A 15,949-nucleotide genomic window follows, 5' to 3' on the forward strand; every position below is an offset into this window, starting at 1 on the left:
AACTAGCACAGTATAAGAAAGCAGTCAGTTACTTTTCTAATATATCAGTAATCATGTGGAATATGGGGATCGCTCTTTATAGAAACCTCTATGTCAAACCAGACTAGTTGAACTTAATATGAGTAAAAGGATAATAAAAAGTGACACCAATTCACAAAATTAAAAAAAAAAAGTAAAAGTAAACTATCATAAAATACAATATTCAGATAGTAAACAAATATTAGTACTGAATTCAATGACATCTACAAAGAATATTTTATCCTGCAAAAATCAAGTAGAAACAAAAACATTAATATAAGCAATATTAAAGGTTCAGCTTTCTTTTTTTAAACAAACATGTCATACTTACCTGCTCTGTGCAATGGTTTTGCACAGAGCAGCCTTTATTCTCCTCTTTTCGGGTCCCTCCGAGCCCTCCTGTCTCCTGCTTGCTGAGGGCACTTGTGTGTACTCCTTCCCAAGCTGCCTCTGTGTGTCTATGAGACGGCCTGGCCCCACATACCTGTTCCCTTCCTCACTGGCTGTGTCTCAGTCAGTGAGGAGGAAAAGACCCAGGAGACCCAAAGCTCCCATGCACAGCACTGGATCGAGATGGGGCTCAGATATTAGGGGCGCTGTACACTGAAGTTTTTTTAAAAGCATGAATAGAATGCATGAAAGTAAAAAACCTTCAGCTTTTACAACCACTTTAAAGAATTTTCTTAAAGCAACTTTTCCTTGTTCGTAGATTAAAGTCTATGACATATTTCAGTAACAATTAACATTTGCACTTGCATTTGTGTGCTTACAATATGCAATACATGTATTTCGCATGTAAGAAACAAGATGATGCATCATTCAGAAAAAATGGACTCAAAAGATTTATTTTTCTTGAACAGACCAAATGATTTACAAAGACAGGGTTGAACATGTCAACTATCATTTTGTTTTGCTTACAATAATTTTAGTTTAATACTAAAACAAAAAATAAAACATTAAACTTTTATATCTAAACATATTGTCAAATCCAAAATCCATACATTATTTTATCATAAAATGTTAGCAAAAAAACTAAAACAAATGGCAGTTGACAGTTTAGTCCATAAATGTCACAAGTAGTAAAAACATAGTAAACAGCACAGAAAAATCATTTAAGATTTTTTTTTTTTTTTTACTTGGAGTTTGCTGGTCCAATAGTTATTACTTTATGGTTTCACTGTAGATTTTATTATATTACATCTTCTACTATTATAACAGTTATAACTCTGCCTAAAAAGAAATACAATAAAAGATAAATTTTATAAACAGAACATATATATATATATATATATAATGATACAAAATACCAACATGGCTGTGCTTTTATTTAAAAAAAAAAAAAAAAGTCTAGTAGTGTGCAGTAGAAATTTTAAAAGTACTTAAATATATGATACAGAATATTTTTATTGTTAGGACAATCATTCTGGTGACAATGTTTCACTCAATTGATAATATCAAATGTAGATATTTATAACATTTTTAAAGTGAAAATTAAAAAAAAAATTAAAAACGTATTTAAATTGCACTAAAATGATTAAAAAAGTATGTAACAGTTTACAGATGATAGTTTTGAGAGTTTATTAAATGCTACATAGATACAACTAAACATATTGGGAGTGGGAAAGCCCATATTTACTTATATTTGTCTTTTTAAGCAGTTTTAAATAATAGACAAAATGTAAATGATAACAAGCAGAGTCATTTTAAAAGTTAATGTTAGTTAACTGAGAGGAGGGCATTTGCTTGTACATTAAATTAGATCTAATACTGCCTTAACTGCAGATGGTAAAACGCATCTGATTTCACAATCTGTGGAGATGAACCAACTATGCCCTGCAGACAAAACAGAGGCCCTAAGGTACTTGTTGTGCAACACTCTGGCCTCAGAAGCCACCACTCAGTGTTGTCTGTCTAGGTGCGAACTCAAAAAAATCACTATAGTGTATCCTGGCAATTATATTGTCTGTTGTTTATACTTCTAATTATAGTGTACAGTATATAAATTCTTCGGTTTCATATGCTTATATTTATCATTTTCTCCACATATTCTTGCAGATTCAGCTGTCTAGCAAATGACAGTTAAAAGAGGTTAGGAAAAACCACATAATACTGAGATGACTGCTTATGCAGTTAAGCTTTGATTCATACGGTTCAAACCCACTTTTTTTTCCCAAAAGGAAAAAAAAAAAAAATGTAGCTTTAACTACCTAAATCCTGGTGCCCAACACACGGACTGCTTCTCTGCATTCCATAACTCAACACTGAAACAAAGCAGGTACTGTCAAAGTACAGATACAATCCCAGACGGGTGTGGGAGAGAGCAATGCAGGAGTGTGTGATCATACAAATAACCACTGGCAACCAGCATTTGGGGGGTTAAATATTACAGTCACTGATCACCAATGAGGGGGAAAGAGGGCCAAATAAAACTACCACTGATCATCAATGTGGAGGGAGGGTTACAAAATACTGCAACTAACATATCAGAAGGGTTTAATGGTGCTACACTGACCACCAAGGCACTCACACCAAGGTTGGGGGTTATAATTACTGCCATCAATGCTAAGGGCTATTATTGCATTAACTGACACCAGTGTGGGGAGTTATTATTGTGGCCATTGACTGGAGTGTTAATATTGCACCTACTGACAACACTGGGGGATATCATTGCAGCCACTGATACCAATACTGGGGGGGGGGGGGTGTTACTGCAGCCACTGACACCAATGCTATAGGTTATTACTGAGGCTACTGACACCAAAGCAGGGTGTTACTATTACTGCAACTAACAACAATGCTGAGTGTTATTATTGTGGCCACCAACACCAATGCTGGGAGTTAATATTGCAACTGACAATGGGACTTATTATAGTTTCACGTTTTCCTCTGTGTGCATTGTTGTGCTCCACAAAAATGCAGCATGCTCAGAATTAAGGTGCCTTATAGACTGTTTATTTTTAATGCGATGCCTAATATGATGCCATTCACCTCAACACACATAAAACACAGTGCCATTGAGTGGTTCTGTGGAAGTATTGGCGTCCCACTTGAAACCCTCTAAAATTTTAAAACTGATCACCACTGGCTAAAGGTTTAGTTCTTTTACACTTTCCACTTCTTCTGAATTGTTCACTTTTCTCTTCTTCTCTGCATTTAGTTCTCTGACTTTGCCAAGCCAAAAATCACATTTGGCCCCAGGAAATAGGAAGCACTGATCTGCAAAGTAGTTGTAATGGCAGTAACCTCAAGTAGTCTCATGTACCACAAACTCAGCCTTTGACTGCCTCCTGCGGCAATGTCCTCAATCTACAACCACTCCTGCTTTCAATCTCTGATCATCTCCCGTAGTCAAATTTGTCTGATGGTTTTCTATATTACTTACACAGAACATTATGGGGGGGGGGGGGGATTTACTAAAATTGGATGACTCAGAATCTTGTGCAGCAGTGCACGGTAGCCAATCAGCTTCTACTTCCAGCTTGTTCAATTGAGCTTTGACAATAAAACCTGGAAGCCGATTGGTTTCTATTCAGAGCTGCAGCAGATTTTGCACTCTCCAGTTTTAGTAAATATCCCCCTATATGTAGCATTTTGGCAATGTCAGGGGTGGCATCTAAGAACACCTTTTACCAAGCAAATGAATTACCTCTAATGCAGTGCAACAGCTTACCTGAACAATCTGTTTAACTCATCTCCAAACAAGTAAACTCTTGAACTACAAGAGAATAAAAGATCAGCGTGTATTATATGTGGCTAACATTATTACATGGGCAAAATGCATATAGCGCACATTTTGGAAAATATACCACAACAGTAAGGTGCTTCATGGAGAGCCAATATACCTAGAATCCATAGTTAGATGTAAGAGCTTTAAAAAGAATTGACAGAAGTATTTAAAACAATTCTGTAGGTTAGCAGAATGTACAATATGTTAAAGTTGTGATATTGGGCTGACACGTTCAAATCACAATAGACATCCTACCCAGTAGGAAAGTCCAGAAAGACATCTCAGCCGGTTTACTTTCAGAAACTTTTCGTGCCGCAACCAGCATATGAAATAATGGGACTTTGTTGCGAATATCATAAATTTCATATCTAGATCAACAGTGGTATATTATAATTGGGGAAAATTTTCAGGTGAAAAGTCAGTTTGGCTGGATATTTGGATATTTTTGGACAACAGACTTCTTGATCTTATGGAACAATACAAAGAACAGTAAGGTGCCTCAATTCACAGTCCACGCATGCTCGACTAACAAATGTGTAATGTCTAAATGTGTTAAATCTTAGTGGTTTGCTTTTCAAAGTAAAAAAAAAAATGTGCTAAAATGATCATTATATGTTTACATGCAAAATTGCATTATAAAAGGTAAATATGTTACTAATGCCACACAAATACAGTAACTTTGTAAACTAGAATTATCCACCTCAATGCAATATAAATACAAAGGATAACATAATAAGCATTTGGCAACATGGGAAATGTTTACACTTCGTTATTTCCAAGAGGATTATGCAAATGATATACTATTCCACTGCCTATAAACTTGTCTTAAAATATTTATTTGGGAAGTTTAAATTTTCTACATTCCTGCCCTCTTTTAAAAGATTTAGATTTTATTAAAGGCTTCAGCAACAATGTCAATGTAAAAAAAAAACCTCTATACATCTATATCCCTAACCTAAAGGGATAGTAGAATGGTCCTGAAAACAGAAATTAGTTCCAGGAAAAATTTAAATTCAGTCATGAATATACAAGAGATCAGCTTGTTTACAAATGGATTTCTTTGTCCCTGGATATAGCATATAGTGGGGAAAACAATATTTCTGGTCTTACAGCATGTGGTTGTAGGTTGCTGTCTTCAGTGTGCATGTGACGCTACAGTTGGCAAGCAGTAAAAGAAACCGCAAGTGAGCATAAATAAGACCAGTCAAAACTTTGCTTTAAAGGTTTGGGCAGAGTAGTGAATGGTTTGAACCTCTGTAAGGCTTTCACTGTTGACTACCTTCCTATCCCTGAGACCCCATTTTGGATGGTGTACCACTCCAAATTATTTTACTATTAACATGCATTTTTCAGATTCCCTACATCAGAATGCAGCTTTGCAAAAAGCAAATAATGGTATTTAAAAATCAGGTAAATTAGTTCACAGTGATCAATTTTTATTATCTTCACTGTTAGTAGCCTTAGATCCATCCCTGGTTGCAGTCTGAATTAGATATACGCTTTTAACTTTGCTGTCCAAATCTGCCTCACACTGCAGTCTCTGTCTGCCGCTACAAAGGCCATTCCTTGTGGGAACATTAACTAAATGACTGCTGTTTGAGAAATCACATCAAAGCTATGTGATCGAGCACTCTTTTGGCTCTGTAGCAGCTTTCTAAGCCCTCCAGTGTGAGTTGAGCAGGGGCAATGGTGCTGCATGATGTGCTCATCTCACTCAACTTGTCAATCAGTAAACAGGAAAAGAGCTCATTTAGGGTGAGGTTCAAGGTATGATAGGATAAATTCCTAGATAAAATTTAATCAGCGTTGCATATTGTCTGCTGATTTTGGAATTATTGTGGCGATTCTATTGGGCTCACTTTTGTATTTGATGTATTTCATGTCGCTATAAATAAAGCATTTTAAAAAACTTTAACTGGTTTCTAGACCATGCACACTGAATTATTTGCATATTATGAACAAGTAGTAAAACCACTTTAAAACAAGCCCTCAATCCCTTATGTATGCACTGGCATTGTGGAGAAATTTGTTTTCAAATTTCACAACACAGGCACTGAAATAATTTATTTAGTGAATGTTTTTATGCACTGCCCGAGGGCCCGGGGTCAGTAGGGGGCCCCATGAGATGCCCCTGATACCTTTTTCATAGGCTTTTTTGAGTTTGGGCAAGGACACAGGGGCCCCATGATCCCTATTGCCTGGGGTCCCCATGAGTTGTCAGTCCGCCCCTGCGTCTTGGTTGTCATTTTTATGGACCTCAGAGCTAGAGAGGAGAGTGATAGCGTGTTTTTAAAGCTCTTTTACTGCCTGTTAAGAATCCAGAATACTCAGAGCACATGAGCACTTTACCTGAAAATAATTTAAGCTGCAGACATTTGGACTAATACAAGAAATGTGTTAATAAAAACATTTTTGATGCTCATAGCAACAAAATACTTGTTTCAGTTTTAACTGCAGTAATGATAGCTGGGAGAGGACTGGTTACTATAGGCAACAAGAACTTTCTTTCTAGCACATAAGACTTAATGTAACATGCGGCTACCGACTCTGTTCACACTGGCAGTAAAGATGCTGTATAAAAATAGAGCAATTATATTAGGTAATGGTAACCAAATAAAATATCCTAGTGGACAAGGATCTAATCTATTAGAAAATTATATGGGCTATACTGAACATGTGGAATGTTTACAGGTACAACTTAAAGCTGGCCTCCTTGAAAATTCGAGACAATGGCAACTATGGGTCATTTTGTTAAACTCTCTACAGTTTTTATCGTTATTAGGCCCATTAGAGTGGTCCCATAACTGCTGAATACAGTTTTATAGAAGAGGTATGCATACAGCCTCAAGTGCTCAGCTTATACAGTTAACCCAGCTTTTAAACTTCTGTACTTAAAGGGCAACTCCACTTTCACGAGAAAAAAAATGGAGCAAATAAAAAAACAATATAGTAAATACAATTGTGACTCTAGTCATATAGCAATTTAATTTATTAAAAATTACCTTTCCTTTTCAATCTGCAGCACTGTCATTTTCTGTAAAATGCAACATGGCTACCTGGAGGTGTTCTGTATACAGCTAGTGAACAAAACACCCCCTGAAAATGTATTCTGCTTGAATGATTGGCCTACTGATTTTCTTAGAAGTCTCCACTAAGGTACAAGTCAGATTTTGGAATCCCCTGCAACAAAAAGCCATTTTTGGTGAGATAGTCTCAAAGCGAAATCAGGTCAAAAGGGGTGCAGACGTTGCCAATGACCTCGTTAGTTCCTGCAAGTTCAGTGAGTGACAATAATAAAACCTATCCCATACAGATTCACTCTGTACATGAACAGACAAAACAGACATTTCTTCAGAATAACGAAAAGTAACAAAGTGCATAGACCACCCAGAGGGGAATGTTTTTTTTTCTCAGCAAAAATGAAGTTACTCTAACTTAGGAAAAATAATTTTTGTGCTCAGAGATTTCTGAAATTCTCACAACAGGGCAAAGCTGACTAAAGATCACATATCTGAATAGAGGATGTTATGCCAGTGTGCAGAAGCAACTACTCAAACTGCCCATAAACACATTGCCATCAGTTAAGCACAATAGCTGACCTGTTTTCAGCCCTTTATAATACATTAAAACACCATATTGTATTTCATACATTATAACCTTCATAACAATTTTTTTTATTTTTTCAGGGTTGCACAAGAAACTGACATCAGCCAAAACAGCAAACATTGAAAATAATAATAAAAAAAAAGTGCACTGTATCTGTAAAAAATGAATGCTCACAATTGATCCATATAAATAATCAATTCATGAGAGTACTCTTCCAATGGTGCTTGTCTGCTGTGTTGCATGCTGTTTGTACCCATGCTTCTTGTAAGTGCAATTTTACAAAATTTGCTGCTTAACCACTTCAATACCAGGCACTTTCACCCCCTTCCTGCCCAGGCCAATTTTCAGCTTTCAATGCTGTCACACTTTGAATGACAATTGCATGGCCATGCAAAGCTGAACCAAAATGAAAGTTTTTAGAAAGATAGTGCTTTCTTTTTGGTGGTATTTAATCACCTGTTTTTTTATTTTTTGCTGAACGAAAGAAAGACTTAAAAGTTTGAAAAAAACCCCTCTGTCTTCTGTTATAACATTTTGCAAATAAGTAATTTTTCTTCTTCACTGATGTGCGTTGATGAGGCTGCACTGATGAGGCAGCACGAATATGCTGCAATGATGGGGCTGCACTGATGATCAGGGCACAGATGATCACTGCCCTGATTATCAATGTAAATGTCCCGTCACAGGAAAGCCGGTTATTATCTTTCCATTCCTCAGACAGTTCGGCATTTGTTTACATGTGATCAGCTGTGATTGGACATAGCTGATCACATGGTAAAGAGCCAATGTCATTGGCTTTTCACCATGATTGGTGATGTGCTGTATCCGAGGGACATAGCTCACTGCCAATTGCCATTGTCATGTGATGGCCTCCCAGAACAAGAGAGGTCTCGCCTGGCCGTCATTGTACAACAGACTGAGCATGAAGCAGTTAAATACTACACTAGTATGGAATCCTTTGTATTTTAAATACCTTCTTTGGCGTAAACTCATTTGGGAGAGCAGTGCATTGCCATTTCTGGCAGTGGAGTTTATGCGACTGCAGGGCAGCAAGGCCTTCTGTGATATCTGTGGGAGATCTAATGGCCCGATAAGGAGCCTATTAACTCTTTGTGGTGGAGTGGCCTTGTGGCATAATCCCTTCCTTGGTGGTGTTATTTTCTTATGAATTGCGCACAAGACTGGAAGAGTGTGGTGGATTATACATTTGCACCCGTTTTGGACTTTCTTTATCTTTGAAATGTTAATCTGATTTTTTAATAATATTTATTCACTGATTTTTCACAAATACGATATTTATTCACCTATGTATTTATATTTATTCAGCACTGTATTGGAAAAGTACTCTCATGAATTGATTTATATGGATTAATTGTTAGCATTAATATTTAAAGGGACAGCGCACTTTAATATTTTTCCATAATTTGGTCACATCTGATGAGGAGATAGGTGGAAGGTTGCAGCAGTCTCCTAATTCATTTTTAAAATTTAGTTTGTTTAGTGCACAATAGTTTTTCTGGTTTTGGGTTTTATACCACTGAGAATAAGCATAAGAACAGACTTTTGAGAGATATATTTGGTCCAAGGTAAATCTATTGTGTGCTTGTTCACACAATTTCCCTTGGACTAAGTTTTTCTCCCCACTACTGCACATGTATATTATGAAAATGACACAAAGAAAATAGTTTTTTTATGAGCCCTGTTTACATCATGCATGTGTGGCGGTGTGCAGAAAAATGTGACTCTCAGTGAACATGGTGTGAGCAAGCTCTGAATGTATTCATCAGTATGCCTGCATTAAATGATTTTGTGCAGTTCTTAAAGAACATGGAATGCTTTACCAAAGTTCTTATTCTTAGTTCAGATTATACATATGGGCCCAATATTTCTGTTACACAGAAAATAAATATCCAACTGAAAGAAATCAACTTAATGCCTAAAACACATACTTATGTGTATCATTGGCGTGCCTAGAAAATATAGCACATGGTTTTCCTCTAAAGGTGATGTCTAAGGAATCCAAAATTCGTTCAACTAACTTTTTGTTAAATATTGGTTATGTTTCGATTATGTTACCATCATGATCTTAAAACCAAATGCTCCAGTTATTCAACTATAAAATAAAAAAATGAAAGATGGTGTGGCAATTGGTTCACTAAAAGATTTGATTTCGTCATGTGTCTAAAAAGACTTACTTGGTGGAAAATTATGATTAGGTAGAAATCTCTTAATTTTGAAATACTGGGGGGAAAAAAAAGGATTTTAGGAATATGATGTAAAGATTGAAGAAAAGCGACAAAAGTGCTTCCAATATTTTTTCTTTACTGAATCCATTCATCAAACCAATGTGTTTCAGGAGCTAAACACATTGAATGCTCCAGGACTGTGTAAGTGGCAAATGTTGCAAGCAATACTTCAGTACAAAAAAGGTGAAGTGCTGTAAACATTTTAAGAAGAGCTGATGGGACATATACAGAGGGCACAAGAGCTGTTGTGAGAGTTTGGAGCATTGGATGACAAAAACAATCAGAAGAACATAGTATTCAATTTACATCATAATGCACCATTAAGGACATATCAGGCAATCTCGACTTGGGAAGTGATGTTCAAAACTGGTTTAATCTTTGTTAAAGAGAGCAGGGGGGATGGACTGAAATTTTAGAGTCTTTTAAACCTTTCGAGTTTGATGCAGGTCTCCAATGTTTTTTCTGCACACATTTCAGCTAACCAGACAATGTGGGACTCTTGCATGACTACCACAAAATCATCTGCAGCACTAGATTTCTCTTTTAATTCTTCATGGAAACTACACAGAGCATAAGGCAGCCTATGAATAGTTTTAGGCAACAAGTTGATTTTTCAAACACCAGTCTCTTCATGTATGACCAGGTTAACTCTCTTACGTAAAACCTAGAGATGTAAAGAGAATTACGGAATCAAGTCAATTTCAGAAAGGGTTTCTATCAATGTACAACATTAAAGACAGGAAGAAGGCCTTGGACTACTCTACAGCAGGGTGTGAATTTTATGAATTTTAGTAAAAAGGCACATGCAGATTGGCTAAACATGAGAATGATTGCAGTATTTGGTAAATGCAGTGTGTTTATCAAATTGGGCAAACAGAACTACTATGTTTCAAAATAAGTGTCCATCAGTGGGTTGGGTACTATGTTATTTTCTTTTTGACAGCAGCCAGCTCTTTTTGCACCTCAATGAACTTTGGCCGATTCTCTGGCTTGTAATCCCAGCATCGCTGCATTATTTTGAACACTTCCTCTGGACACTTCTGTGGCGCTGACATTCGATAACCTAAAAAGCACATACCAAAAGCATTTTAAGAATTAAATAAACAGAAAATAAATCAGTCTACAAACAAGGATCAGCTTTTATCAGTGAATTTGGCATTCTGAAATCTGAGATACCCTTGTACTGAAGATCAAGGCAAGTACCTAAATTTGTATAACTCTGGACCTCTTACCTTTGATACAGCTACTGGAATACATTACAATAGTAGTTATATCCTGTAGCACATACAACCTCTGTTGAAAACTAAACCACAGCAGAGAAGGAATTCTTACGGAGGAGCTTCTCTGCAAGCATCTCTCACTGCAGGTCTAACTTGCATAATCCTATCCCCCCTTACACTATCATTTTTAAAACCAAAGCACAGGACTTTCAGTAGCCTGTTATCAAATTTCTTACTCTTTAGCAAACAAACTACTTAATTGCATACCAATGGTGCAGGGAGACACTGAATCTGATTGATCAAAATGAGGCAAGAGCATGGTTACCCAACACAATGCTTTGATCATCCTTTATTCAAAACAAAATGGACAGCGTTTGTTTGATCCCTGTTTACCAAAAATTATAACCTACTTTTAATTTTCTTCATATAAGCTCTGTGAATGTTTAAAGTGCACCTGTCCCTGACTATTGGTGTTACATTAATTACTTATTCTTAATAAGTAGTAAACAAGCCATCACTGACCTCTCTATTTGCTTTTAGGCCCCATGCACACTCTGCTTCTTCAAGTGTTTGAACTTTTTTTTTTTTTCTCTGCCTGTAAACCCCCATGTTAGCCTATGTGTCCATGCACACTATAGGTATTTTCAGGAGTTTAGTGGCAGGGGACAGGCAGAAAAAAAGCATTACTTGTACATTCAGGAGATGAGCTTTTGAGTATATAAAAATGCTCAAAAGCACGTTAACACGCATAATATGAGTTCCCACATTAATACATTCTAATAGCTAGAATTCTGGACAGTAGAATGCATTAACACCTATGCAAAACAGCTTTTTACCGCATTTGTGATGCTGCAAACGCTTGTAGGAGGAAAAAAATGTTTTTAAACTTACAATGTGCATGAGCCCTTAAAGTTATTCATTCTCAAAGATCACATCAAAGACTCTGAAGTTGGGTTTCAGTCAGTTTCTAAAAGTTTAGAAACAGTTGCTAATGGCTTGGCATTAGAAGGCTGACAGGTTACCAAGTTCTGTTCTCGTAAAAAATAGCTGAGACTTCAACATCTGCATTGTGAATTTTGAAAATTAATTTCTCTACAATTCTTCTAGCCCTGGTGCCCAACCTGTGTCCCTTTGACACTTACTTTGATGGCCCTTGGAACCCAAGCAGATAGTCTATGTTTGGTGATTATCCAAGTCAGTGAAGGAAAATTACTATTTAGATTGACTTCCATTAGTTAAATTGGTTTATTTGTTTGGCACCATCTTATATACTTTTTTCTATCCTATCCATTTTTTCTTTCTAGGTTTTCTTTTACTATGATCTTTTATGATTGATCTCGAAAATAAATATTAAATGTTGCACAAGTAAATTTAGAGAGCTGTGGGGAGCACAAATGTGGAAGCATTCCACTGTAATAGCAATGATCTCCAGCAGTATAATGTAAAGTATCTACAGTCTACAACTGTCTTCTGAAACATATTCCTATTCTCCAACAACTCCTATAACAAGTCTGAAGTCTCCTACCATTTTTGTAGTTTGTCGTAGTCTTTGACTATCTCCTGTTTCATGATCGCAGACATCTTTCTGTTGCAATGCATTTACTGAATATTATGTACAGCCCTTTGGCGATATCAGGGGCCACACTTGAGTCCCCCTATATCAAGTTATACAACCACCACTGGCATACAGAAAGAAAGATATAAGGTGCTTTTACTGCTAGCTAATAATATAGAACATATTTTATAGTGCAAGATCTGAGCACAGGTTCACGTTAATCTACATCTAAATCCAAAAATGAACATAAAATGTGTTGTAGTTTACTAGTTGTTAGATGTACAGTACGCATTCATAAAGTATTCAGACCCCCTTCACTTTTTTCAATTGGTTAAATTCATTTTTTTGTTTCCTCAATCTAAACTCTGTACCTCATAATGACACAGTTAAAATAGAATTTGATAACTGCCTGTGAATTTATTACAAAGGAAAAACTGAGGCATCACATTGGCATAAGTATTCAGACCCTTTGCAAAAACATTTAAAACTGGAAAACCCCATCTCTGTGCATATTGGCGGTTCGAAATAAGGTGACACAGGCTATGATACATGCTAAAGTGGAAGCTGCCATCACAGACACTGTCCATAAATTTTTGTCAGTATGGTCCCCCTGGGTAGATCACTTCCTCCCTTGGAGCTTTGACGAATCATTGCTCCTCCCTTACTAATCTCCTCCATCAGATGGTAGTCCGGAGCTTTGGTCCGGTCCCAAGTCCCCCTCACTGTTCTGGTTGTCACACACACTGTCTGTTACCCTCTCCCCCCCCTCCTCTTTTCTTTTCCTTTTTCTCTCTCTGACTGTTCACATTATCTCAATTGTTTTATCTTCACCTTCCAAGGAACTCATCCGTATGCTCTAGGAGTACCACCCATTTGTATCCATCAAGCAATACCCTGCTCCTTTGATTTAGTATTATGCTCCCTTACTCATTGTGGTTTCTCCTATATTTACAATAGTTCGACCTTTACTGTCAGCCATTAGGCCTCATGCCTTAATCCTTTATCTTTATTGTAAACGTATTTTGAATATCGTTGTATGCCTTACACCTTTAAAACCCAATAAAATGTTTGAACAAGAAAAAGACTGGCACAACCAGGACTCTTCCAGATTTGGTTGTCCAGCCAAACTGAACTGGGGAGAAGGGCCTTAGAAACAGAGATGACCAAGAACCCGATGGGCACTCTGACTGAGCACCAGAGATGGAGATGTAAGAAAACTCCCGAAGGACAACCACGGCTAGTGGCTAGACAGAAGCTTCTCCTCAGTGCAAAACACATGAAAGCCGACTTGGGAGTTTGCAAAAAAGCACCTGAAGGACTCTCCGTGGGCTTTTAATTTAACACAGGTGGACTTCAATCAAGGTATAGAAACATCTCGATCAACAATCGAGAAATCAGAAGCACCCGAGCAATATTGTTGTTGCAAACGGTCTGGATACTCACGCCAATGAGATATTTCAGTTTTTCCTTTTCATAAATTTGCAAACATTCATAAAACTCTGTTTACACTTTGCCATAATGGGGTACTGAGTATAGATTAATATGAAAAAAATGAATTTAAACAATTATATCAGGCTGCAACATAACAAAATAGAAAAAAGTGAATGGGGTCTGAAAACTTTATGAACACACTGTATAAGTTAGATGTCATTATTATGTGAGCTTTCATTTTTCAGGCTAATTACACTTTTGATGATCCTGCAGGAAATGTGTCCTTGTAAATCCCTGTGCTCTGAATTTTAAAATATCATCTGCCTTCCCCACAATCTTTTGGATGCTATTAAACACCCCCACCCCACCCCACCCCCAAGCATACCGGAAATGACAAGATGAGAGGTGTTTGTAGTTCAAATCAGCAGCCTATGGTTTACATTGTGATCTTAGAACAGGTTGCATTTTACTGGCAAATTCATCAGGAGAAAAATGGAATAAAGCCTATGAAAAAAAAAACTAATGTAGGCACCTACATGTAAGCCTGGTAAGCTGCAATATATTACAGTTTTGTTTTTTGATTTAGATACGCTATAATACTACTGAGAGATAAATGGGGGTTGCCTCATTCTGAAAATCCTAGTTGCCTTGTTGTCTCTGGCTTTAATGCTTCCTGAGTTACTGACCTAGAAAAATCATACGGCATGTGACTTCAGTACTCATCTGAAAAACTGTTCTGGGTTAGATCCAGTAAACTTTAAAATAAAACACTGTACTTTACCTTTTTCGACTTGTTCCCGGGCTTGCTGATTGGTCATTCCTGGGTAAGGACACACTCCCAAACTGAAGGTTTCCCAGAGAAGAATACCAAAACTCCAAACATCACTCTCTGAACTGTATCGTCCTGATACGAAAAAAAAAATTATTTCTCAGACAATTAACTATTAAGTATATGAAATCAACATTTATCTGGTTTCCTAAAGATCTCAAAAGGACACACTTTATTCAACCTTTAAGGTGTATGTATTCTCTAACATTACATTTCTATTATTTGCTCCTCTTTAGTCTGTTACCATTAAAAGCATGTTATTATATTTGTTTGACAAGTGCAAAAAAAAATTGTTTATCCAGCCAGAAATCTTGTGAGCCAATAACTTCCTGTATTATCTATTTGTGGAATGTTGTCAGTTAGCACTGCTCCCTGCTCTCTTGACTACAAACACCTCCACTTGTTATGGAGAACAGAGGGAGGTGTTATGGTGTCCCAGCACACACTCTGCATTCAGCTCTGCTCAGTTGTTACCCTAGGACAGAAGTGGCAGGATCTTCAGGTTAAAATATAGGAGGGAAAAAAGCATAAATAAAAGATGACACGTTGGCTTTGACTGGTTGCTTGTTCTAATGCTTACAGGTATACAGCATAAGTGTTCCCTGCTTGCCACTACAGCTGCCCCAAGCAAATATGTAAATATCAACAGCGCAGATGTTTGACCACTACTGATGTTTACATGTCAGTCCCAGGTCATTCATGCAGCAGTGAATGTGCAAGATGACACTGGTGGAAGGAATGAAGGAGGTGACCAGATAAATTACTCATTCAAGGAGGACAAGTAAACATTAATAGTGTGCAATCAGCAGAGCAGTTGATTTACACACTGTTGATATACATACACAAGGAAGCCCTGAGCAGTGGCGGTGGCCATTATCTACCCGTTTAACAGAATAAAAAAAGCCTGCTATCTACATAAGGATATGGAATCTCTGATGGCTGCTTTCAGGTTTCAGAGTTTCTAGTTTTCAGCTCAAAACCATTCACAAACTACTAACATCAACTTTTGTCATTTATGGGTTTTTTATCTTCCTCTATTTTCTTGGTATTGTAAACGACTTGTTTAACCATTCAAAGCTTGGCATTTTCCAGACTCCAGGCGCTGGTGAGTAAGCACCGGCCAGGACACAGTGATTGACAGATGTGCCCGTGAATGGTGGAGCAGGTAGGGTGCGTGCACCCCCTACCCAGAAAAGCAAAATCACGTATATATACATGATTTTGTGCACAGCTGCCGCCCTGTAGCAGTATTTCTGCTGTGGGGCAGAGCTAAAGCGGTTAATTCACTGTTAATATTCTCCATGCTTTATTGTGCTG

At 37.2% G+C, this 15,949-nt stretch overlaps 1 protein-coding gene across 1 annotated transcript in view; it reads right to left on the reverse strand.

The window, feature by feature from the left end:
• Positions 1-836: 836 nt before the first annotated feature.
• LOC149456626 (tyrosine-protein kinase Fer-like) overlaps positions 837-15,949 on the reverse strand; it is a gene marked incomplete at its 5' end in the record, with an annotated part of 188,293 nt that continues 173,180 nt past the window's right edge. The window contains 2 exons of the mRNA XM_089684752.1: positions 837-10,660; positions 14,585-14,707. Of these exons, the coding sequence (XP_089540878.1) occupies positions 10,518-10,660; positions 14,585-14,707 (266 nt within the window). The remainder of the gene's footprint in view (positions 10,661-14,584; positions 14,708-15,949) is intronic.

Source organism: Staurois parvus, unplaced genomic scaffold, assembly GCF_062004578.1.
Source record: "Staurois parvus isolate SC_StPar_1 unplaced genomic scaffold, SC_StPar_1.0 ptg000354l, whole genome shotgun sequence".
Taxonomy (NCBI): Eukaryota; Metazoa; Chordata; class Amphibia; order Anura; family Ranidae; genus Staurois; species Staurois parvus.